At 41.9% G+C, this 27,736-nt stretch overlaps 1 protein-coding gene across 1 annotated transcript; it reads right to left on the bottom strand.

The window, feature by feature from the left end:
* Positions 1-56: 56 nt before the first annotated feature.
* Positions 57-23,516, bottom strand: IL10RA (interleukin 10 receptor subunit alpha). The gene is made up of 7 exons (XM_044278241.1): positions 23,311-23,516; positions 9,281-9,401; positions 8,982-9,154; positions 6,976-7,145; positions 4,400-4,547; positions 3,564-3,688; positions 57-2,130 (listed from the first exon to the last, which is right to left on the bottom strand). The coding sequence occupies exons 1-7, from the start codon at positions 23,387-23,389 to the stop codon at positions 1,405-1,407; spliced, it is 1,542 nt and encodes a 513-aa protein (XP_044134176.1). The 5' UTR covers positions 23,390-23,516; the 3' UTR covers positions 57-1,404.
* Positions 23,517-27,736: the final 4,220 nt, after the last annotated feature.

Raw genomic sequence — 27,736 nt, 5'->3', positions numbered from 1 at the left:
CCTTACTGCAGACTGCTAGCAATTCACTCATAACTTCTAGTGCAAATAATAAAGGAATGGCACAACATGGAGCCATAAGAATAGATGCTCCAGAATTGTTATTACATGGGGAATGCATGTAGTTATTAATACAGGCATGTCAGGAGAGGGGACAGGTCCTCTTTAAAGGCCTGTCAGCAAGAAAATCACCAGGCACAATGCTTTTCTAGGACTACCCCAGCTTTCACTTAGAGATCCATTGTTTCATTCTGGGAAAAAAGATACTTTTAATCCATATGTAAATGAGCAGTTAAGTGCACCGGGGGCAGGGCCAAGCCACTCTGTGCACCCTTGCTCCTCCTGCTTTGTTTACCAGCCCCTCCCTCTCCTTCTTGATTGACAGGGCCAGACTACTACATACTCACCTTGCCTGGCCCTGTCAATCAAGAGGGAATGGTAAAGGATGATAGAGAATGTAGGTAAAGCAAGGGTGCTTGGGCCCGCCCTCGGTGCACTAAACTGCTCATTTGCATATGGATTAAAAGTATTTTTTCACTAGAATTAAGCAACGGATTGCTAAGTGAAACAAATCATTACATTCATCTTATCTAGACATACGAGGCATTGCCCCTGGTTTATCAGTGAATTTCCTGGTGACACCCTCCCTTGAATGTTTAAATCTAAGATCAATATGAAGATAGTGTTATTATGTTACTGAAATGTCAACACAGCTATGTCAACCTTGTAAAGATGGTTTCAAGGCCAGGTTTTGAAAGTACTAATAGTATTCTATATTACAGCGTGAGATCAGACAATCTTTGTACCCAGGCCAGGAAAAGGTATTTAGTACCCTATGCAGATAAGGTAAATTGCACCCTCCCCACTTGCCCGTGTAAAATCAATTAACTTAGGATGCTTTCACATTGTGTTTTGCAGTGTATGCTTTCTGTATGCATTCAGGTGTATCTATAGGCCCCCATTCGGCCAACTATGGCTGTCCTTTTTTCCTCTATTGGGCATGCAGTAAATAAAATGCATACCATGAGAGCCACTGTAGGTCTAGGTGCCATTCTTTGGATGTGTATCACAGGAGTTCCTCCCAATGTGTATCTCTGAAGGACACTGCAAAACGCATTGTGACATAATAATGTCCCACCCACTGCCTCCATGCTCTGCCCCACTGGATAGACTGGCTCTCTCTGACAGTTCAGCAGTCATACTGGACAGGCTGCAGTAGCCAGTTGGGCTATCTGACTGGCTAGCAGAATCAAACCTACCCCTTCTTACACCTCGCCCTGGCCCTGTTTACACCTCTACTCTTTCCCTAGTTTTGTAGAGTTGTCAGTCACTACTGTTGCCTACAGCAGCTTTCTAATTCAGATGTCATAATTATTACAAACAGCACTAACATCTCCCTTCAGAAGCTCAAGATCTAGTGTCCAGGAGGTCAACATCTCCAAGGGATGGTGCGCTGGTTCCTAAATCCCACAGTACACGGCTGAAAGGGCTAAAAGCTACTGTATGTGGAATAGCAGTCTGAAATATTTCTGGGACTTGAATCCATGGTTCTTGGAACAAGTCACAGTCAGTTTGGTCTTTGCATAGATTCTTTGGACTTTGAGAAAGGTAATCTTTCACTTGTGGTTGCCATGTGGTCTCCAGCTCCTCAAAGGGGTTTGGTTTCTTCTCTGGTTCTAATTGTTTCAGGTATCCCAGTCTTACACTGACCACGATTTCCTTTCCGCCATTATCACAATTCAGTGTATTTCCTTTATAGGGAGTATCAGTATGACTGCTCATATGCTTGAGGGTTGGGGAACCAGTAGATAGGCTGATACCACTGTCTTCTCCTTGGAGACTTCTATCAGGAGGATCTTCTTCTTGTATGGAGAAGTCTTTAAAGTCAAAATTTACCCTCGGCTCACTTATGTCTCTTTCACCTTTTATCTCTGGGGACACTAGAGACACCTGTAATATGTTGTTGATGAAGAACTGACTTCCAAATCCACTATCTGCACTGCTGCGCATGGGGGAGTCTCGAGGCTCAGCCATCAGATGATCCTTCAAGGCTGTCTCCCAGCATAGGGTGGTTTCAATCACAGGAGAGGGAGGTTTATCCATCCACGACCAACTTCTTTGCATAAGGGACTTCTGGAGAGAATAGATTACATGTTTTAGGGCTGAATATTCATGAGTTAAAGGATACAAAAACATGGTGGCATCTGGCTGGTTCTCAACATGCAGGAGTACTATAAAGAGGCATTGTGCAGAGGCACTTGTTGGACCACTATTATCTATTAGTGGGCTTGTGTATGGAACTAATGTTACAGTGGCCTTATGTCTGATACTTATTTTCAGGGGATGTTACAATGTGTGACAATGTCATCTTTAGGAGCAAAATGACACTTTTTATTAGGGGGCACTGTGTATGGCGCTATTATTTTCAGGGGGAATCATGGCATAATTTCATGGGCACAATGTGTGGCTTTATAATATTCAGGGACACGGTGTAGGATGTTACTATATTAAGGGGACACAGTGTGCCGGGCTCTGAACCTGTTGCAAAAAATGTTATCTGGCTAGAAACCACTTTAATGATATTAAAGGGGTGTTCCAGTTGTGACAACTTATGACTATCCATAGGATAGGGGTTAACTATTAAATCGGTGGGGTCTTACCGCTGGGAACTCTACCGATCACAAGAACAAGGACCACAAACCCCTTGGGACCGCCCAAAATGAACACATCTGTAGGTCAGACAGGCGCACTGCAGCTCTTGTCTCTTTCATTTATCTTCAGAAATAGGCAAGTGCTGTACGCAACTGTCACCAGAACTCCCACAGAGATGAATGGGGCGGCAGGAGCAGCAGTTCGCATGTCCGACCTTTTGGTCTATTCATTTTATTCAATTTTGCCTAAGAACACTGCCATGAATAAAGAATAGTACCAAAACATCCTACAAGAGCAGCTTCTCCCAACGATCCTAGAGCAATTTGGTGATGGGCAATGTTTTTACCAGCATGAAGGAGCACCATGACACAAGGCAAAAGTGATAACTAAATGGCTAGGGAAATAAAACATTGAAATTTTGTGTCCATTGCCAATCCCATTGAGAACCTGTGGTCAATCCTCAAAAAGTAGGTGGACAAACAAAAACACAGATATTGTGATAAACTCCAAGCACTGATTAGACAAGAATGGGTTGTCTTCAGTCAGGATTTGGCCTAGAAGCTAACATCCAGCATGCCAGGGCGAACTGCAGAAGGCTTGCGAAAGAATGGCCAACACTGGAAATATTAAGTCTTTGCATAAACTTAATGGATTTGTCAATAAAACTTTAAAAAGGTATGAAGTGCTTACTGTATAATTGTACTTCGATATACCATAGAAACATCTGACAAAAAGATAGAAAAACACTGAAGCAGCACACTTTGTGAAAACCAAAATTTGAGTCATTCTCAAAACATTCGGCCACGACTTGTATTATAGTTAATGAGGTTACCTGGCACACAGTTTGGCCTTATTTCCCTATTCATGAATAAAACCGTATAGTAATTTAACACAATAATTTTCCATCAACTCACCAGTGTTTTAGGAGTCTTCACCACTCCACGGATATACAAACAGATGAAGAAATTGACACAGATCAACAGGACCAGAAAGCTCAGGGTGCAGACTGCCAGGAGCAGAAGGGTAGTGCTTGGAAACTCTTTGAAGAGAGAATTGGAAGCCAATTAATGGCGGTAGACAGGAAATAATGGGTATGAGTTACTTTACAATAAACCATAATTCATTGGATTATAAAAGAACAAAAAAGATTGCTCCTATATAAAATTCTATAAAATATAATTACTATGTAAAGTTTCATACATGCTGGAGCCCCAACAATTTTGCAGTAATATTTGAGAATATAAAAAAAAATAAAAAAAAATTAACATTATTTTAGCAGAATATCCTGTTTACATTTTTATGCTAAAAGCTTTGATCAGCCAAAAAAACAAGAGACAGCTAAGAGACAGCACGCATGCTTTGTGAGTTGCGTTGAGCATACACTGGCAGACTGCACTTTTTATGTTCACCTTTACCACTTGTCTAGTTTGCACAGATCAGCTATCCTTTTTCTTTTGCTTTTTATACGGAGGACTGGGATAACTCCGGATAGGATCTTGCAGCATACAATACGCATTGTTTAGTGGGTGATTAGACAAGCCAATGATTGGTCAAATGAACGTTCTTAAGACGATACGTTCCTGATCCATGTAAAGGGTCCTTAGAAGTCATTCATGCTCAGAGCCATATAAAGTAATTAGGACTGATAACGAATGTTCTTACACCCCAATCTCTGTCCTGCTAATAATATGAGTTAATGGAGAGGTAAAGACAGTACTTTATACTGTAAGTGGTCCTACTACTGACTTACCTTGTTCTGGGATATAAATACAGATCTCTTCAGATGCTTCTCCAATGTTTTTTCGTGACGATATTAAAGGCTGAACACTCAAGCAATACTCGTTTGACCCAACAAGGCCTTCAATACTGAAGCTTTCGACATCCTTGACGTACTGAAACTAAGAAGAGGAAGAAGACTAATTAGCTGGAAACCACGCTAGTATATGACATTGGACCTTCACTAGTTGTATGATAAGTCATGCATTCAATGGTGAAAAACCAGTATATATACTGATATATAGGAAGCAGACAGTGTCCTAGTGTATGGTTTTCAGTGGTTTCAGGATCTTTTTAGGGTGTGGCAATATTTGAGAAGTTTGCAGAAGGCTTTTATTACCCATCAGCCCTCCTGTTACTGAAGAACAGCACAGCTTCTCACCCTGCACACAGAACTTTGCCCTCAGCTATGGATTAGGGCTTGGTAAGACCAGTATTTCTCCTGTCAGCAGCATTGTTGATTCTGTATTTTTGGCTAAAGATCAAACTAATGTGCAATTTTGGGCTGGATGTTAAAAGATGGTAAACAGTAACAACATGAGCAATGAGCCGATCCTAATATTTTGCTGGTAGTGTCCCTTTCAATTAAGGAACATTTGCATACACTATAACGATTGCAAAGGCGATTGCTATCATCTGATCAGCACGTAGCTTGCAGTAGAATGAAGGTGACCGTACACATTAGATGAACATAATGTAAAACTACCAATTTCAAAAGGATTGGACAACCAAGTAATGTGTATGGCAACCGCCCAACAGTAAAAAGATTTGGCGTATTGGGTTTCAACATGTCCAGTCCTTTTGATCCCTGGGGTTATGAGCTGCAGTGTCTAGCAGCAGCTTAGTCCCCTCTTTATATTGAGAACACGTGTACACTTGACCAAGCCGACCATGTACACTGACGAGCAAAAGGGTAACAATGTTTTGAACTTTTGACTTTCAGGCTCCATATCTCACCATCCACTACAGCTTCAAATATGACACTACCATTATTTTATAGACATTCATCTTAACTATCTCATATATAAATTGGACTTGCAACTATTAAGCTTATGATTAGTTCTGCAGATTCTTGTCATGTAATTGCATTGTTACTGTTTTGCTCCTGGTGTTGGAACAATCTTTTTTTTCTTGTATACTACAAATTACAACCTGTTCTCACATTCACTAATAGATCAGTGTGTTATTAGGTTGATTCCTAAGAGAAAGGTCACTGGTTCGAATCCAGGAGCAGCCACGAAGAAGATTTCCCAACAAAAGAGAAGCAGCATCCTCCAGCTCATCGATAGCGGTATCTCGGCCACGAAAATTGCCAAACTGCATCATGTTAGTGCTATGAGAGTTAGAAGAATAGGAAATTAAGTCCATCCATTCCAAAGACAAGAGGTGGAAGTCCAGGTAAAATATCAGAGTCAACAAGTCGGCTCTTCACAAGGTCTATCAGTTCTGGTGCAACAAACATGGCAGTGGAGGTAGCTCGTACGCTTTGTAATAGTGAGATCACAGATGTCCATGTGACATAAGAAGCGTGTAAAAAAGTACGAACAATGGACAGTAGAAGATTGGAAACGGGTGATTTGGAGCGATGAGACGAAAGTGAATAGACTGGGCTCTGATGGCTATAAATGGGTCTGAAAGAAACAAGTGAAAAGGGGGCTAACGGATCGAGAAATTGAAGGAACTGACAAGTTTGGGGGAGGAAGCCTGATGACATGGGGTAGTTTCACAGCCAAAGGTGTTGGATACTTGACCAGGATCGATGGTGGTACTAATGCTGAGCTATATGTGAGTATCCTACAAGATGAGTTACTTCGTACACTCCAGTACTATGGGTATGAAAAGGATGACATAGTGTTCCAGAAGGACAACGACCCGAAGAATACGCTGAGATTGGTGAAGAAATGGTTCAATGGCAATGACATAGAGGTCCTGGACTGGCCCCCACAGTCCCCAGACCTCAACCCAGTCATACACTTGTGGGTAGAGTTGAAGAAAAAGCTGTATCCGTATCCAAGTCAGTCAACCAGTATGCACCAACATCGGGAACGTGTAGAAGAGCCCTGGGAGCAGATTTTGGTCAAGACATGCTTGAATCTGATCGAGAGCATGCCCAGAAGGATTCAGGCAATGTTAAAGGCCAAAGGTGGATTTACAAAATAATAAAAATTTAGAATTATAGGAGCAAAACAGTAACGATGCTTTTACATGACAAGAATCTGCATAACTAATCATATGCTAAATAGTTGCAAGTCCAATATATGTACGAGATAGTCAAGATGATTGTCTATAAAATGATGGCAGTGTCACGTTCGAAGCTGTAGTGGATGTTGAGATACTGTATGGAGCCTGAAAGTCAAAAGTTCAAAACATTGTTACCCTTTTGCTCGTCAGTGTATGTGTATTAAGGAACTGGGAGGAACACAAGTCGTATGGCCAGCTTGAATAGCACCTTTAAGTAAGCTTAAAAAAGTTATCCTTTTTTTCTAAACGTTCTAAATGCAGCCAAATCTAACAACAAATTCTGAACAAAAAAAATTTGCAGCAGCTTACCATGTGATTGTCTTTGGTTCGCCGGATGCAAACTTTATATATGCGGTTAAACTTGAAAACATCCTTGTAGTCTCGAGTAATGTGGTTCTTCGTGATCTTGGGTAAAATGAGCTCAACATGTAGTGAAGGGCCATTCATCTTCAACTCTACATGTGGCGGGGGCAGGTTAACTGTGTGAAAATGATACGATTAGTCTACCAGAAAATGCACAATGAAGGCCAATAGCAGAAGTTTGCAAATCGACAGGCACTCACACAGAAACATAGGAAAGCAAATGCATTTATTACATCTTCTAAAAACAATATGATAATAAACCTAAAAATATAAACTAAAGATTTGCACAGATGTGTGGAGAATAATCCACTGATAGAATTTTTAGGGTAGCGGATAATATGGCAAATAGTGAGGCTGTCCCAATCACTCCAGCACACTGACGAACAGTGTAATAAGACGATATCGCAGTGGGTAAATTCAAACACCGTAGTGAGGCAAAGGACTGCCACTTATATTAGGGAACCGCATATTAACCCCTTAATAACAAGTCTGTCCAGACTAGATAGTACTATCATCAGTGTGGTGGAGTGATTGGGACAGCCTCACTATTTGCCATATTATCCGCTACCCTAAAAATTCTATCAGTAAATTATTCTCCACACATCTGTGCATATTTTTAGTTTATATTTTTAGGTATATTATCATATTGTTTTTAGTAGATGTAATAAATGCATTTGCTTTCCTATGTTTCTGTGTGAGTGCCTGTCAATTAGTATATGAATTTTATATGAATTGTTTACCGCAGACAGGGTGAGTCAATTCGAATAGTGCACCCTATCCTTTACGGTCAACAGGGGAGCCACCTTATTTTGCTTTATTCAATAGCAGAAGTAGGAACCCAAAGTTAGACTTCCACCGATCTGATATTGAATAGTGATGAGCGGCAGGGGCAATATTCGAATTCGCAATATTTAGCGAATATTTTGTAGAATATTCGTCATATATTTGCGAATTCGAGAATTCGCTATTATTTTCTTGATTGCAAAAATCGGCAATGTAATATTCGCATACAGCACCCGCAATACAGGCGTGGGTCACTTTTGCTACATTTTCCAAGCTGCTAGAAGTTTCCTAAGACTGAAGAAAATGGTTGGCACGGCAGAACATAAAAAATGGCTTTATATGAAGATAGAATGCTCCAATATATTCGCGATTGCGCAAATCGGTACTAATGATGAGAATATTTTGGCGCAATACGTGAAACTTCACATTTTAGCAGGTCTGACTACTTATTACTGATTGGTGCACTAAGTATTGTTGTGAACTTGTGACATCACAGCACTATGTCTGTAGCATGTATGTATGGACAGCAGAGAGACAGTAATTCCTATCACACTACCTAATACCCTGTACTGGAATCAGCTACACTATATCACTATCTAACCTACACTGACCATCTCCCACTAATGATCTGTATTATATATATAAGTTATCTATCTGTCTAATGTAGTGTGGAAAGCACAGAGCACAGCAATGACACTGCTCTCTCTCTCAGAACTTAAAAAAAACTGTAGAAAATGGCTGCTGGGGAGGTTCTTATATAGTAAGGGGTAGGCAGCTTTCCTATTGGTTGTTAAGCTCAGACAAAGACATTGCAGCCTTCTCATTGGCCCACAAGCAAGAAGCAGGGAGGGATATTGGGTTCAGATGAAAAAAATCTAGAATATTCGAAAATACAATTATATATATCACTATATTCTAAATATTCGCAAATTCTCGAAGTGCCGATATTCGCGATTAATATTCGCTATTCGAATATTCGAGCCCAACACTAATATTGAAGACCCAACCTTAAGATTGGTCATCAATTCCATGAAACTGGACAACCCCCAACGCTCCTTTCACAGGACTCATTGTCCTACTAGTAGTTGACAATTAGCTTTAAACAACGCGATAACAGCAAACCCGTAACCTGTCCTCCAACATACGCATATTACACATATGATAATCACCTTCTGTGAATGTGTATCGTGTCGATCGAGACCACTCTGATGTCTGGCTTCCAAGAACGCTCCTGACCCTTCCAAAATATCCAAAGCTCTCGGGCAAGGTCTCCTCTGTGAGATCACAGGACTGCTGGCTTATATAGCGGCAGTGAGGCACGGAGGTCCAGTTGGAGCCATAACTAAAAATAAAATGGTAGTCGGCTATAAGAGGGGGTCCTGTGTCCCCTAATGAATGGAGCGGTGGTCATAAGTCTATGATATACCGGAACATGATATAGCCATTGTCCATGTCCACTTTCTCTTACCTTCTATACTCAACTTCATACAAGATGCCATCACCATTGGTTTTGTCATGATTCCACATTAAAACATGAATAAAAAATTCCTTTTGGAAGGTGACATTTGCAGGGGGCGTGACATTTTCTCCTATGGAAAAAACATATTTTTTAATTGAATGAAACAGAATCTACAGTTTATATAGTCTCCTAATAACAGTGCATATTTTACATGTTCAGGAGTTGATGAGATTTACACACCAAGAAGGTTGACAAGTGCCAGCCACCCTCTTCTATAAAGTGCCTAATATCCTTAAAGGGGTTGTGCTAGCAATGAATGTGATTTTAATATAATTCAACATGAAAAATTAGTTACTTTTGCAATTAACTTTCTGTTACAAAAGTGCCCTGTTGTGAAATATTCTCTTTAGTTCAATTAAACGGCGCCCCCTGGTGTCTGAGCTGTAAAGTAATGTGCACGTCCACCTACTGAGATGATTACACATGCTCCGTTCCATTCTTCAACTGCCACCTGTCGTATCTACTGTTAGAAGCTCTGACAGTTACAGGAAGAGAGCTACAGCAGAAAGGACATGCCCCCGAGCTGTGATAGAGAGCTATGATAGGAAGAGAGCTGCAGCAGAAAGGAGACATCCCCTGAGCTGTGATTGGAAGAAAGCTGCAGCACAAAGGATGTGATAGGGAGAGAGCTGTAGCAGAAATAACACACCCTGAGCTGTTATAGGGAGAGAGCTGTGCCAGAAAGGACACACCCTGAGCTGTTATAGGGAGAGAGCTGTAGCAGAAATAACACACCCTGAGCTGTTATAGGGAGAGAGCTGTAGCAGAAATAACACACCCTGAGCTGTTATAGGGAGAGAGCCATGCCAGAAAGGACACACACTGAGCTGTTATAGGGAGAGAGCTGTAGCAGAAATAACACACCCTGAGCTGTTATAGGGAGAGAGCCGTGCCAGAAAGGACACACCCTGAGCTGTTATAGGGAGAGAGCTGTAGCAGAAATAACACACCCTGAGCTGTTATAGGGAGAGAGCTGTAGCAGAAATAACACACCCTGAGCTGTTATAGGGAGAGAGCTGTGCCAGAAAGGACACACCCTGAGCTGTTATAGGGAGAGAGCTGTAGCAGAAATAACACACCCTGAGCTGTTATAGGGAGAGAGCCGTGCCAGAAAGGACACACACTGAGCTGTTATAGGGAGAGAGCTGTAGCAGAAATAACACACCCTGAGCTGTTATAGGGAGAGAGCCGTGCCAGAAAGGACACACCCTGAGCTGTTATAGGGAGAGAGCTGTAGCAGAAATAACACACCCTGAGCTGTTATAGGGAGAGAGCCGTGCCAGAAAGGACACACCCTGAGCTGTTATAGGGAGAGAGCCGTGCCAGAAAGGACACACCCCACAAGCTGCCTGACGAAAATCTAGCAGAGCATTTGGAGCAATAAAGGCAGAGATCTCTGGATCCATGTGAGGTACAGGGCTGGTTCTAGATTTGTTAGAAAGATATTTTATGTACTATATGATGTCAGATTTTAATTTCTTTACATCAGTCTTGGGAAAACCCCTTTAAATTGTAGCATATCTGATATAAGGGTAGATGTACACATAAAGGATGAATAAATGCAACATGGGTTAGTCAGCATCTGAAGAGAAGTCGGTGATAAAATAACGTGGTTCAGCAGACCAGTGCAATGGACAAGGGTCAGTACGGGCAGGCTGAGGATTCTGTGTCTACACTGCCCTATACAGAGGACATGCTCTGTGGGATCTGACGCTCTTCTATCATAGCCAGATTAAACATTTTAGCAATTTGTGCCACTTTTTTGGGCGCAGACCCAACGGATTAGCCTCTGCTACTTACTCGACCTCCCAAGTGTCCCTATTTTGGACTGATGGTCCCTACTTTTGACCCAAGTTTCTCTTTGCCATTTACATGTCCCTGTTTTTGAACCGAGGTATAGATTTGTATTATTACATCTACAAAATTGATCCAGAAAGCATTTCTCTGTTTCCTATCTACCCACCTTGTATATCATTTCATTATTTGATGCAATTTTGGATTTTAGAAATTTTTATATTTGGATAATTTTTGCTCAAAAATGTGTAAAAGAAAACTACTGAAGTCAATAAATATGCAGGAAAATTTATCTTTCATACAATAAACCATAATTGTCCCTCTCTGACCACCCAAAAAGTTGCACCAAAGTATGAGTTGCATCCATCAGTGTGCCTTACTCCTATGACCCTGTAGATAAGTAACCAGACGTCCTCCCTTGGACCATACCGCTCAACTTTTTGGATGTTCAAAGAGGGATAAATAGTTACAAGAATAGGTGCACTACTGTGGTGGACGCAAACAGTAACATCGGACTAAACCCTGACACTGATGTTAAAAATGAGACTTTATCCAGTATATTCTTATATTAAGGACATACCTGAGCCCGCGCACCACGCCAAGGTTTCTCAAGTGGCACGGGACCTAACGCTAAACCTACCTGTACCGTATGGGTAGTACCAGGAGCCAGTGGGCAAATTACAGCAGCGTAAGATGCTCAAAGAGGGACACTTATGGTTAATTGTGTGAAAGATCAATTTTTCTATATATAGATCTATGCACTTCAATCGTTTTCTCTTAAAAAATGGCGCAAAAATAATCAGAATATAGAAATGTATAAAATCCCAACTGCATCAAATAATGGAAAAATATACTAAATGGGCTCAAATATACAGAGGAGAGGAACCAGAGAAACACTTTCTGGGTCAATATTGTGAATGTAAGGATGCAAATCTATACTTCAGATCAAAAAGAGGGACATTTAAAGGGGTTGTGTCACTTCAGTAAATAGTATTTATCATGTAGAGAAAGTTAATACAAGCCACTTACTAATGTATTGTGATTGTCCATGTTGCCTCCTTTGCTGGCTTGATCCATTTTTCCATCACATTATACACTGCTTTTTCCCATGGTTACGAGCACCCTGCAATCCATCAGTGGTGGCCGTGCTTGCACACTAGGAAAAAGCGCTGGCCTCTCTGGTGGCCGAGACCTTGGAGTGCACATAGGCTGGCGCATTTTCCTATATTGTGCAAGCACGACCACTGCTGCTGGATTACACGGTGGTTGTAAACCCTGGATACGAACGATGTATAATGTGATGAAAAAATGAATCCAGCCAGCAAGGGAGACAATATGGACAATCACAATTCATTAGTAAGTGCCTTGTATTAACTTTCTGTACATGATAAATGCCATTTGCTGAAGTGTGACAACCCCTTTAAGGAGCAAAGAGGAACTTGGGTCAAAAAGAGGGACTGTCGCTCTAAAAGAGGTCTGCTTTGGACTACTAGGTACTAACTACTGCATACTGTGAACACCAATGCAAAACCGCTGACAGACACAGATGGGACAGGCGGTAATACATAACATATGTCTGTCCTTGGCCCTGTTTTTAATTAGCGGAGTGTTAAAAAGTTTTCCAGACGAAAGACAGAGTACTGTTTGAAACGCGTCTAAAGGTATTGTGGTATCTGCAACCATCCGTAGTTGTAGAAGCGACGTCACTGGCTGCCCCGTGCGAGCGCAAACCACGACCCTGTACTGACGGAGCCGCGCCACCGGCCCGGGAGTGATTCCCAAGTCTATGCACTTAACCTTTGCCTGCAATAACCCCATACCTGTGTAATGGGGAATGAGGATCCCAGAAGATTTGAAGTTATCAGTAAGATAATTTGGACTGACCAGATCATCAGGGGTATCTTTCAACAGGGGGGTTTCGCCTGCTTTCTGGTTGCAGGGAGAGCGCGGTATCATTTATATTATTGTGTTGTACAAATTAATTTGAATCCATGGGTGCTGCCCCTGAAGTACATCGAAAGTACCGGTTCCACCGAAGCTCCACAGCCCCCCCCCCCTCTACTGTGAGTGACAGCTGTAGCATGCAATCAGGAGACCCGTATAGCTGGGGCTGTGGAGCTGCTCATACCCCGAAGCATTGCAACCTGCACTTCCGGTGCACTTGTGAGATCCGGTGCACTTGTGAGATCCGGTGCACTTGTGAGATCCGGTGCACCAGTGGTATTCAGCTTCATTTTTACAGCATAGAAATGAGCTGGAACTTTTCCTGAGTTGAAGGCAGTAAATTGAGGAAGTAGTCCAAGAAAAATGTACAATTACTGCATCTACTGCACAGTGCCTGCCCACACAGTCGCCTGTGGATACGTTAATATTTCTGTAGGCCTCAATTTGTGGATGGCGGCCAAAAGAGACTGCTTTTCAACTCCGACAAGGTAAATGTGAGCATACCATTTGTGAGCTGTACAGGAAAGTGGATTAGACGGTGCAGAGGGCCACTGCCAAAAAACAAACAGTTTTTTACGGTGGGACCCTATGGGTGACGGATGATCTGTCACATGCCTCTGTTGGATGTATACAACCTGTATACCTCTGATGGAAGCTGGAATACAAAGTATACAAAGTCTAATATATCATTTTCTTGTATTCTCTCCTAAAGGTTTAGGTTTGCCAAGACTTAATACTGATGACCTATTGTTCAGGTATCTGATCGGCGGGGGTCCCACCAATCCATATGATAGGTCATCAGTTAAAAAATCTCGGAAAACCCCTTTAAGGTCCATTTACACAATGTTCTTCTACCCAATCGTCACCGCGTTTAACCACGTGACCACACACAGTATTTTACGCAACATTAAAATTAGCATTTAAACGAGGGGTGTGCCGCTGACATGTGAGAAATGCATGAGGACTAATGATCTAATTAATATCCCCTTACGGACAATAATAGCCGCATGTAAATGTCACTTAACGAGCGCCAATCAATGCTTGTCAACGTGGAGAAAATCTGTCCATTTCTAGTACTTTGAATCCCTATGTCGCACGCCACATTCTCAGGCCAGGTCCTGTACCGGCATAATACAGTGTAGACTGCATGGCAATTATACAGTAAGTATACATGTATATATCCATATACTCTATCTCCAACCACCTGACCATTTGTTTTTTACCTGTTTCAGCTATAATACTTTGAAATCTGTGATTTAGTAGAAATCTGGAAATGTGCAGTATGTATGTGTGGTTTCCATCCTTCATTTCTACATTCCTTAGCTAAACAGGAACAATATGACGCCATTACACAACTTTACAGTAAGTTTCTGTACTCCGCTCTGATTACTAAAGAAAAGTACAAACGGAGCGGAAGCTGCAACAGAAACTTTCAAAGTGTACAGAGGAAATGACGGTGTTCTCGAGATCATCTTGTTACAGTAAACGCGGCATTCTGCCTCTGGAAATGTGAAGTTTCTAAATACGGTATATTATAGGTGTCATGGAAAAGGTCGCAAAGATTACAGCAGGAGGACTTCATACCTCCCAACATTTTGGACGGTCAAAGGGGGACAACTAAGGTTCATTATGTGAAAGATCAATTTTTCCATTATGTCTATACACTTGAATAGTTGTCGTTTGCACAATAGCGCAAAAATGATTTGAATATAGGCAAATCCAAAATGCATCAAATAATGAAATATTATACAAGACGAGCGTCAATATACAGAGAGGAGCCAGACAAACACCTTCTGGATCAATATTGTAAATGTATTAATGCAAATCTATCCAGGGCCGTCTTTAATATTGATCGGCCCTTGGGCAACAATTTACTTGGGCCCCCTGGATGCCGCCTTCCCACACCCTAGCAGGAACCACAACACACACACACACAAAATCCACACACCTGATGGTGAGTACAATAAAGGAATTCAAGAGGGGCCTGGAGGTATTTCTGGAGCGTAATAATATTACAGGCTATAGCTACTAGAGAGGGGTCGTTGATCCAGGGAGTTATTCTGATTGCCTGGTTGGAGTCAGGAAGGAATTTTTTATTCCCCTAAAGTGGGGAAAATTGGCTTCTACATCACAGTTTTTTTTTTTGCCTTCCTCTGGATCAACTTGCAGGATGACAGGCCGAACTGGATGGACAAATGTATTTTTTCGGCCTTATGTACTATGTTACTATGTTACACCTGGTAGAGTACAGTGAATTGCTGAAAATATTTCCAGTTCTGAAGACTCCAGCGGCTCAGAATCAGTGCTCTGGCAGCTGGGCTCAGGCTAGAAGTGGGCACCGCTCTGCAGTTCAGGAAGGAGACCGGGGCTCGGCTCACCCTAGCGTTACAGTGCAGCCCAGCACCCCACAGTTTGCAGTATAGCACCCTGTAGTATATAGCACCCCACAGTATGCAGTATAGCACCCTATAGTATACAGTACCCCACAGCATGCAATATACAGTACCCCACAGTATGCAATACATAGTATAACACCCCACAGAATGCAGTAAAGCACCCTATAGTATACAGTACCCCACAGTATGCTATATATAGTATAGCACCCCACAGTATATAGTACCCCACAGTATGCAATACATAGTATAACACCCCACAGTATGCGGTATAGCATCCTATAGCATACAGTATAGCACCTCACAGTATACAGCACCCCACACTATACAGTTTACAGCACCCCACATTATATAGTATACAGCACCCCACAGTATACAGCACCCCAAAGTATACAGCACCCCAAAGTATACAGTAGAGCACCCCACAGTATACAGTATACAGCACCCCACAGTATAAAGCACCCCACACTATACAGCATCCCACACTATACAGCACCCCACAGTATACAGTAGAGCAGTATAGCACCCCACAGTATACAGCACCCCACAGTATACATTATACAGCATCCCACAGTATACGGCATCCTACAGTATGCAGCACCCCACAGTATACAGTATACAGCACACCATAGTATACAGTACAGCAGTATAGCACCCCACAGTATACAACACCCAACAGTATACAGCACCCCATAGTATACAGTAGAGCAGTATAGCACTCCATAATATACAGCACTCCACAATATACAGCACCCTACAGTATACAGCACCACACTATACAGTAGCTTACGGTATATTAGCATAACAGCCCCTGTCACCTTTTCCTGATGTAATCTTCACAAAAAAAGCTCCACAATTATGGCAAACTTCTCCTGCAGCAAAACTCCTGGTAGAAAGGACCTTTGATAACCTCATAGCCATGTGACCCGTAATATTGCTATGTTACTGGTCACATGGTGATCTCATCATCTAAGGTCCTTTCTCCTAAGAGAGAATCACAGCTCTTGCTCTCTCACAGTTCGCTGCCTGGAGTGCCCGCACGCAGGCAGGCATGGCAGCACCCCCTGTGTAGCTGACAGCCTGACACCCAGGGCGGACCCACCCTCACCCCAGGCACGCCACTCGATGTAATTGAATTTGTGGGCAGTGGCCAGCGGGGCTCAAGAGGCAGCTGCCTTGGGCCCCCCAGGAGCAACTGGGCCAGGGGCTGCTACCCCTTTTGCCCAGCGTTAAAGATGGCCCTGAATCTATCCGTCAGAACAAAAAGAGGGCCATTTAACCACTTCACATCCGGATCATTTACCCCTTTTCTGACAGAGCTTAATTTTGCAAATCTGACATGTGTTCCTTTATGTGGTAATAACTTTGGGACGCTTTTACTTATCCAAGACATTCTGAGATTTTCTCTTGACACATTGTACTTCATGACAGTGGTAAAATCCCAAATTTACCCCAATTTTTTAAAAATTCACAATTTTCTAAATTTAATCTTCTCTGCTTTTAAAACAGAAAGTGATACCTCATAAAATATTTATTACTTAACATTCCCCATATGTCTACTTAATGTTGGCATCAATTTGTAAATGTAATTTAATTTTTTTAGGACGTTAGAAGGCTTAGAATTTTAGAAATTTTCTAAAACCCACTTTTAAGGACCAGTTCAGGTCTGAAGTCACTTTGTGGGGCTTACATAGTGGAAACCCCCCATACATGACCCCATTGTAGAAACTACATCCCTCAAGTTACTCAAAACTGATTTTACAAACTTTGTTAACCCTTTAGTTGTTCCACAAGAATTAAAAGAAAATGGAGATGACATTTCTAAATTTAACTTTTTGGGCAGATTTTACATTTTAATCCATTTTTTTCTTTAACACATCAAGGGTTAACAGCCAAACAAAACTGATTCTGCAGTTTACAGAAACACCCCACATGTGGTCATAAAGTGATGTAAGGGCACACGGCAGGTATGGTTTTTGGAAGGCAGATTTTGCTGAACTGGTTTTTAGATGCCATGTCCCATTTGAAGCCCCCCACTGATGCACCCTTACAGTAGAAACTCCCAAAAAGTGACCCCATTTTGGAAACTAGGGGATAAGGTGCCGGTTTTATTGGTACTATTTTGGGGTACATATGATTTTTAATTTGTTTATATTACGTTTTTTGTGAGGCAAGATAACAAAAAAAATTATTGTTTTGGCACTGTTTTTATTTTTTACAAAATTCATCTGACAGGGTAGATCATATGCTATTTTTAAGAGCAGGTTGTTACGAATACAATGATATAAACATGTCTACTTTCTTTGTTTCAGTTTTACATAATAAAGCATTTTTGAAAAAAAAATTATGTTTATGTGTCTCCATTCTCTAAAAGCCATATTTATTTATTTTTTCTGCCGATTGTCTTGTGCAGGGGCTCTTTTTTTTCAGGAAGAGTTGACATTTTTATTGTTACCATTTTTGGGTACATATGATTTTTTGATCATTTATTATTACACTTTATGGGGCAAGGTGACCAAAAAATTGGTTGTTTTAGCACAGTTTTTATTTAGTTATTTTTACAGCATTCACCTGAGAGGTTAGGTCATGTGACATTTTTATTCATTACCTAATATGTATACTTTTTCTTATTTATTTAAGTTTTACACAATAATAGCCTTTTTTAAACCCCCAAAAATGATGTTTTAGTGTCTCCATAGTCTGAGAGCCATAGCTTATTTTTTTTTTGACCGATTGTCTTAGTTAGGGTTTAAATTTTTGCGGGATGAGGTGATGGTTTGATTTTGGGGGGCATACACCTTTTGATCGCTTGGTGTTGCAATTTTTGTGATGTAAGGTGACAAAAAAATGGCTTTTTTTGGCACTGTTTTTATTTTTTTACGGTGTTCACCTAAGGGGTTAGGTCATATGGTATTTTTATAGAGCTGGTTGTTACAGAAGCGGTGCTGCTAATAAGTATACTTTTTTTTATTTATTTCACTTTAACACAATAATAGCATTTTTGAAACAAATCAATTGTGTTTTAATGTCTCCATGTTCTGAGAGCTATAGTTTTTTTTATTTTTTATTGTGATTTTCACGTAAGGGCTCATTTTTAGTGGGATGAGGTGACTGTTTTATTTGTACCATTGTGTGGGACATACGCCTTTTTGATCACTTGGAGTTGCACTTTTTGTGATGTAAGGTGCCAAAAATGGCTTTTTTTGACAGTTTTTTTTATGGTGTTTATCGGACAGGGTGGATCATGTGAAATATTTATAGAGCAAGTTGTTACGGACGCGGCAATACTAAATATGTCAATTTTTTTTTTTCAATTTAAACTTTTTTTTTAAATACTTAATTGGGAAAAAAATTTTTTTTACATGTGAAACCTTTTTTTTTTTAAACACTTTATTTTTTTATTTTTTATTTTACTTTTTGCGTCCCCCATAAGGTTATACAAGACCTCTGGGGGACATTTAGCTTCACTTAATTTTTTTTACAGCGATCTAGAAGGCAGGTGCACCTGGGAACTGTCCCTGCCTTCTCTCTGGGGTGGCCTGCTGTCACTGACAGTGGGCCCCCCGCTCGGCAGCTGCACGATTAGTGTGCAGTTACCATCTCTGAATGGACATTCCAGAACGTCCATTCAGAGATAAACATCCACCTATAGGACGTTTATAGTCAATGGGCGGATGTGAAGTGGTTAAGGAGCAAAGAGGGACATGGATAAAAAATAGAGACTGGCCCTCCAAATGGGGGCACTTGGGAGGTCTAGGACATGTCTGACTTGTCTGATAGTAGCAAGGTGTTGAATATTGGGACTATAATGTACTAAATAGATACCTTGCTCAGAAGGTGTAGCTATAGATTGTGTAGCAGACCACACCTGGGGCCTGGTGCCTCTCAGCCACATAAGAAGACACTGGTATCATATATGCCACATGCTACATGCTCCACAAGCAGATCCAAAGGGTGCCATCACATGTGATAGATTTGTTGCAACTGTGCAATTCAGCTGTATGGGACTCTATTTGCCACAACCCCATTCAGATAAATGCAACTGATATTTAATTGCTAACATTTCTGCAACAGATAAGCCGCCTGAGGAATGACACTGTATTTGGCTGCTATAGGACTTGTATTCTGCATTTTCACCGGTTTCACCGCCTGCAGGCTCCATCTCTAATTCATGGAGGACATTATATACAGTACTGAGTGGTGTAGCTGTAAATCCAGCGCTGAGGTGAGATAAAACACTTAAAACCTGCAGCCCTGCCTCTTTATTCTACAGCAGCTCCTCCTCTCCTTCCCATCTCCTTAGGCTACTTTCACACTTGCGTTCGGGGTTCCGCTTGTGAGTTCAGTTTGATGGCTCTCACAAGCGTCCCCGAACGCATCCGTACGGCCCCAATGCATTCTGAGTGGATGCGGATCCGCTCAGAATGCATCAGTCTGGCAGCGTTTGGCCTCCGCTCCGCTCAGCAGGCGGACACCCGAACGCAGCTTGCAGCATTCGGGTGTCCGCCTGGTCGTGCGGAGGCAAACAGATCCGTCCAGACTTATAATGTAAGTCAATGGGGACGGATCCGTTTGAAGTTGACACAATATGGCTCAATTTTCAAACGGATCCGTCCCCCATTGACTTTCAATGTAAAGTCTGGACGGATCCGTCTGAGCTACTTTCACACTTAGAATTTTTTCTAAAATATAATGCAGACGGATCCGTTCTGAACGGATCCCATCGTCTGCATTATATGAGACCACAGACGGATCCGCTCTGAACGCAAGTGTGAAAGTAGCATAATTCTTCTATGGTCAGCAGCTGTAACCTGATCTCTCAGGGCTCCTGTGATTTGATATCTATGCTGCCCTATAAACATATGGACAGTAAGGCTACTTTCACACTTGCGGCAGGACGGATCCGACAGGCTGTTCACCATGTCGGATCCGTCCTGCGGCTATTTCGCCGTGCCGCCGGACCGCCGCTCCGTCCCCATTGACTATAATTAAAGGGGTTGTCCGGGATTGGGAACATTGCTCTAATAGTACAAGTGTGGCATACACATTACATACAAGCATGTAGTACCTTTGCCACAGATTTCTGCAGCCCCATTTTCATCTTTGAAATTCATGGCCGGAAGTTACTGTTTTCTTCTCCTCATTAATGTACCGGGCCCCTTGCAGGCAAGCAGAGCTTCCTCTTCTGCTGCTCAGGGAGCCCAGTGACGTCACTGGCAGCATAAGTAATTTATGCAGAATGGATGGAGGGGCGGTAACTAGGCTGGCCAACATAATGCTAAGCCCCGCCCCTCCAGTCCTGTGATGTCACCGGGCAAGGAGCTTTAGAATGAATGGAGGTGAATATTGATGAGGGGGCGGAGTTACAGCGGAGCAGAGAGACAGCTGTAACCACCTGATGCCGCGCTGCCCCAGGACCCACAGGGCAGTGCAGCCGGAAGTTAGGCAAAGATAAACAGATATATAAACAATGAGTGGGGGACCGTTGGAGCCACATAGAAGTGGCAAAAATAGCTGAAAATATATAGAGGCACCTTTATTTAGATGTACATTGTAAGTAAGGCTACTTTCACACTGCCGTTTCTGGGTCCACTTGTAAGATCCGTTTCAAGGCTCTCACAAGGGGTCCAAAACGGATCAGTTAAGCCCCAATGCATTCTGAATGGATAAGGATCTGTTCAGAATGCATCAATTTGGCTGCGTTTGGTCTCCGTTGTGTTTTTTAGACGGTCACTAAAAATGGCAGATACGTGTCACCGAGCTGGGATTTAAATTCCCAGACAGCAACCTCAGCTGGGAGGAGAAGGAAGGAAGTCACTGTGACTCTGGGTGGTTTTTGAAGGGTGTGGAGCTGAGGCCTGGACCCCGACACAGGCGTACAGAGCGCCCAGCATCCTGGGGGAATACTTTATGTGGCTGTGCGATCGGCCAGGACAGGACCCATTCAAGTAAAAGAGCCAGGTGAAGCTCGCTGTTATTTTGTGTGTGAACTAACACCAAGTGACTGTTTTTATTTTCTGTTTGAGCAAGTGTAAAATAAATGCTCTTTTGCTTCGTTACCTGGACTCCATTTGCCTCTATACTGCACTCGCACCCCTGTCTACCTGAGTAAATGCCCACACTACGCGGAGCCAAACGGATCCGTCCTGACTTACAATGTAAGTCAAGGGGGACGGATCCGTTTTCACTGACACAATATGGTGCAATTGAAAACTGATCCGTCCCCAATTGACTTTCAATGTAAGTCAGGACGGATCAGTTTTGACTTAGACTTTTTTTGAATGAATAATGCAAACGGATCCGTTATGAACGGATACAAGCGTTTGCATTATTGGTGCGGATCCGTCTGTGCAGATACAAGACGGATCCGCACAAACCGCAAGTGTGAAAGTAGCCTTAACATGTTATTATTTTTTTTAAATTGGTCCCGGACAACCCCTTTAAGAAATCAAGACAACTCTTTAGTTTCCTGAATGTTAAATACAGCATCAGATCTGAAAAGTCGAATTTTAATAAAACCCTGCACATTGTAATGGAATCTATTGGGTATTTTATACCAAAGGCAAGCAAATAATGAAGTGGCTTTAAAATTTTATTTCATGTTACTTTCTCTCTCGCGGCCATCACAGTGCCGAATCATATGCACACTAGCACGCAGCACCTCAGCCTAGAGGTTGCTAGCTCAGGCAGGATAGTGACTGTTTGTAAAGGCTCCGTACCTCACACCAGAGGAAAACGGCGCTAGGCAGGGATCTCTATCACTGTTTGTTCGTCCATTACCTCGGTCAGTGAAACAACACTGAGGCTCTGGGCTCTAGTATTAACCTGGTGCACATAGCTCCTGATGAAATGCACCCCCAGTGCATGGAAACGCGTTGAGCTGTTGCCAATAAGGGACATGTCAGGGCAACCATTGCTCCTTTAATCCACCTGGAGTGATTGCAATTGCTCTGCCATAGTCCAGCACCTGTGATTATTAGTGCAGTGAGAGTCTGTGCGCTGGCTCTCACTGTTTTGGAGTGGTGTTTGGTGAAATTTCTATACCAATACATCCCCTCGATATCTTTCACCCTGGGTTACACATCCTGAACCCTGTGGTGTAATGAGCCCCTTATGTGTTAGTAGCTTGTGAGACTACTCTGGTATTCCAGATGGTGGCGCTGTTTGGCATATATCAGTGTTTTCACCTTTTTTATAGTCAGTATTATACACTACACTGACGGTTGATACCCCCTTTTTCTTAATCATACAATTAATAAAGATATTATTATTTTGTTTTAGCGCCTATTCTCACATTATTTGCTTACTTTCTCTCTAGCTGAATTAGGGAAGTATAAGTTGCGGCCTGCGTCATGGGATTTCCCATTCTTGTACTATCCAACAGTATGAGTGATACTCAACTGCTGCTATGGCATCCCCAATTCCCCAGTATTATACCACACAATATGGTACATAGGTCCATAGTCCACAAATGTTGTAAATAAATTCTAGGTAGATCCAAATTCAAATTTTCTAATTCGATTTGGCTGGACAGAGAGAGACGAGATAAAGAGAGTGAGATAAAGAAATAAAAAAAGTATAAAAGAAAAAAAAGAGAAACACTCTCAAATCCTTTTATCCCAGGAAGTTAAAAAAATAACTATTAATATACCTTATAGGAACAATAACAACTATGAGGCATCAGAACACTTTAGGAAATAGACTACAGTATCTATCTATCTATCTATCTATCTATCCTCTATCTATCTATCTCCTATATATGTATCTCATCTATCTATCTATCTATCTATTTATCTATCAAAAATGTGAAAGTAAACCTGCTTAGTTAAGAAATCAGAACGTAATTACCTTCAGAAGGTGACAGCAGGCACACAGCAGCCCTAAGTAATGTCACGCAGCGCAGCACGAAGAGGCACAGCTTTGCCATAGAGACTAAATATCATAGCTTAATGATGCATGACTAATAAGTCAAAGTAAACTTATGAGTCCTCTTGATACTTCCTCATTTTTCTCCACGCCTTGGAGGAGGTGTCCTGATGTCCCACGCAAGGAAATACCAGGGGATATTTTGCAGAGAGTCCTGAGAATGGAACGAGAGACACTTACTAACTGAAAGCAGTGTATATGTATAGGAACTTCCTCCAAACTGTAAGCTCTGCGCCGCCGCCTATGTGACTGTGTGGTGGCTTCAATCATTTTGTTGCATTTTATATATAATTGCTGTATTGTACATAAAGCAAATGTGGAAATTGACCGGCGGTGCAGATTTTAAAATCCCCAGCCCGTCAATTTATGTTGTTCACTGCGGATTTCACTTATTTCAGTGTTGAAGAGATGTGGAGGATCTATCACACATTTGTGGATGCACATGGATCTACTCTAAGGGGAGAGGTTCGATCCCACCCGATGAGATGGAATGAGAACTGTGTATTACAGCTGACGCCCTCTGCTGATGGAATAGCTCCTGCACCCGGACAATCCCTATACCGGTCCTGAAACTACTTCCCTCACTGCACTGTAAACCACTGTGAAAAGTGATGGGGGGGGGGGGGGGGATAATATTATTTGGTGGGACCAGCCAACAATCTAATGAGTATGGGGGCCTTCCATCTCTCCTTCGACCACAGTTAGATTTCTCCATGCTCAATCCTTTTGTTTTCAAGGAGATACAGTGCAAAAGTATTCACCCCCCTTGACTTTTTTTAGTGTTTTGTTACATTACAGCCTTAAGTTCAATGTTTTGTTAATCTGAATTTTATGTGATGGATCAGAACACAATAGTCTAAGTTGATGAACTGAAATGAGAAAAATATATAAATAAAACTATTGTTTAGAAATAGAAAACTGAAAATGCGCATGTGCGTATGTATTCACCCCCTTTGCTAGGAAGCCCATAAAAAGCTCTGGTGCAAGCAATTACCTTCAGAAGTCACATAATTAGTGAAATGATGTCCACCTGTGTGCAATCAAAGTGTCACATGATCTGTCATTACATATACACACCTTTTTTGAAAAGCCCCATAGGCTGCAACACCTAAGCAAGAGGCATCACTAACAAAACACTACCATAAAGACCAAGGAACTCTCCAAACAAGTAAGGGACAATGTTGTTGAGAAGTACAAGTCAGGGTTAGGTTATAAAAAAAAAATCCAAATCTTTGATGATCCCCAGGAGCACCATCAAATCTATTATAACCAAATAGAAAGAACATGGCACAAAAGCAAACCTGCCAAGAGACGGCCGCCCACCAAAACTCAAGGAGGGCATTAATCAGAAAGGCAGCACAGAGACCTAAGGTAACCCTGGAGGAGCTGCAGAGTTCCACAGCAGAGACTGGAGTATCTGTACATAGGACGACAATAAGCCGTACGCTCCATAGAGTTGGGCTTTATGGCAGAGTGGCCAGACGAAAGCCATTACTTTCAGCTAAAAAAAAAAAGGAAGGTTGTGAGTTTGCGAAAAGGCGTGTGAGAGACTCCCAAAATGTATGGAGGAAGGTGCTCTGGTCTGATGAGACTAAAATTGAACTTTTCGGCCATCAAAGAAAACGCTATGTCTGGCGCAAACTCAACACATCAAATGACCCAAAGAACACCATCCCTACAGTGATACATGGTAGTGGCAGGTTCATGCTCTGGGGATGTTTTTCAGCAGTCGTGACTGGGAAACTGGTCAGAGTTGAGGGAAAGATGGATGGTGCTAAATACAGGGATATTCTTAATCAAAACCCCTACCTTTCTGTGCGTGATTTGAGGCTAGGACAGAGGTTCACCTTCCAGCTGGACAATGACCCCAAACACTCTGCTAAAGCAACACTTGAGTGGTATAAGGGGAAACATGTAAATGTGTTGGAATGGCCGAGTCACAGCCCAGATCTCAATCCAATAGAAAATATGTGGTCAGACTTAAAGATTACTGTTCACAAGCGCAAACCATCCAATGTGAAGGAGCTGGAGCAGTTTTCCAAGGAGGAATAAGCAAAAATCCCAGTGGTAAGATGTGGTAAGCTCATAGAGACTTATCCAAAGCGACTTGGAGCTGTGATTGTCCGCAAAAGGTGGCTCTACAAAGTATTGACTTTAGGGGGGTGAATAGTTATGTACATTGACCTTTTCTGTTATTTTGTCCTATTTGTTGTTTGCTTCACAATAAAAAAAAAAAAAAAATCTTCAAAGTTGTCAGCATGTTCTGTAAATTAAAGGATGCAAATCCTTAAACAATCCATGGTTTTTCCAGTTTATGAGGCACCAAAATATGAAAAAAAGTCAAGGGGGTGAATACTTTTGCAAGGCAATGTAAGCCTCAACCAGAGGTGTCTCTGCTATTGACTTACTCCCTCCTCCAAACCTCCCTCCTACATGCATGCTCAGCCAAGACGAGGCATGTACGTCAGGGTTCGGAGGAATAGATTTTGGCTGACAAAAGTGTTTGGCTCACCGCCATCTAATCTGTATGGCTAGCCTTAGTAAGAGAAGGGGGCCTGTCTATACAGTCATGTGAAAAAATTAGGACACCCTTTGAAAGCATGTGGTTTTTTGTAACATTTTTAATAAAAGGTTATTTCATCTCCGTTTCAACAATACAGAGAGATTAAAGTAATCCGACTAAACAAAGAAAACTGAAGAAAAGTCTTTTCAAGATCTTCTTTAAATGTCATTCTACAAAAATGCCTATTCTAACTGAGGAAAAAGATAGGACACCCTTGCCCCTAATAGCGAGTGTTACCTCCTTTGGCTGAAATAACTGCAGTGAGACGGTTCTTGTAGCCATCTACCAGTCTTCGACATCGGTCTGAGGAAATTTTACCCCACTCCTCAATGCAGAACTTTTTCAGCTGTGAGATGTTTGAGGGGTTTCTTGCACGTACAGCCCTTTTCAAGTCACCCCACAGCATCTCAATGGGATTCACATCTGGACTTTGACTTGGCCATTCCAGGACTCTCCATTTCTTCTTTTTCAGCCAATCTTTGGTTGATTTACTAGTATGTTTTGGGTCATTGTCATGTTGCATGGTCCAGTTCCGCTTCAGCTTTAATTTTCTAACTGATGGTCTCACATGTTCTTCAAGCACCTTCTGATACACAGTAGAATTCATCGTGGATTCTATGATGGTGAGCTGACCAGGTCCTGCTGCAGCAAAGCAGCCCCAAACCATGACACTTCCACCTCCATGCTTCACAGTTGGTATGAGGTTCTTTTCTTGGAATGCTGTGTTTGGTTTACGCCAAACATGTCCTCTGCTGTTGTGTCCAAATAATTCAATTTTGGACTCATCTGTCCAAAGAACATTATTCCAGAAGTCCTGGTCTTTGTCAACTTTATCTCTGGCAAATGTCAGTCTGGCCTCGATGTTTCTCTAGGAAAGCAAAGGTTTCCTCCTTGCACACCTCCCATGCAAGTTAAACTTGTACAGTCTCTTTCTGATTGTAGAGGCATGTACTTCTACATCAACAGTAGCCAGAGCCTGCTGTAGTTCTCGAGATGACACTTTAGGGTTTTTGGAGACCTCTTTTAGCATCTTGCGGTCTGCTCTTGGGGTGAACTTGCTGGGGCGACCAGTCCTGGGCATGTTGGCAGTTGTTTTGAAAGCCCTCCACTTGTAGACTATCTTCCGGACAGTGGAATGGCTGATTTCAAAATCTTTTGAGATCTTTTTAAATCCCTTCCCAGACTCATAGGCTGCTACAATCTTTTTTCTGAAGTCCTCTGACAGCTCTTTTGCTCTCACCATGGTGCTCACTCTCACTTCAACAGTCAGGAGCACACCAAACTCAATGTCTGAGGTTTAAATAGGGCAAGCCTCATTCAACATGCAGAGTAACGATCTACTAATTATGTGCACCTGGTGTGATATACCTGTGTGAGATCTGAGCCAATTTAAGAGGGAATACATGTGAGGGTGTCCTATCTTTTTCCTCAGTTAGAATAGGCATTTTTGTAGAATGACATTTACAGAAGATCTTGAAAAGACTTTTCTTCAGTTTTCTTTGTTTAGTTGGATTACTTTAATCTCTCTGTATTGTTGAAATGGAGATGAAATAACCTTTTATTAAAAATGTTACAAAAAACCACATGCTTTCAAAGGGTGTCCTAATTTTTTCACATGACTGTATATGAGGGCTTGATAAGGACTGTTGGAGCAGTTATCCACCTCCTTTCTTCAAACCCTATACTAACGGTGCATTCACACGACCGCAAATATGGGTCCGCCATTTCAATGGGGCTGCAAAAGATGTGGACAGCTTACCGTGTGCTGTCCGCATCCATCCTTTT

Source organism: Bufo gargarizans, chromosome 2, assembly GCF_014858855.1.
Source record: "Bufo gargarizans isolate SCDJY-AF-19 chromosome 2, ASM1485885v1, whole genome shotgun sequence".
NCBI classification, from domain to species: domain Eukaryota; kingdom Metazoa; phylum Chordata; class Amphibia; order Anura; family Bufonidae; genus Bufo; species Bufo gargarizans.
This window is presented reverse-complemented; position numbering and strand designations above follow the sequence as displayed.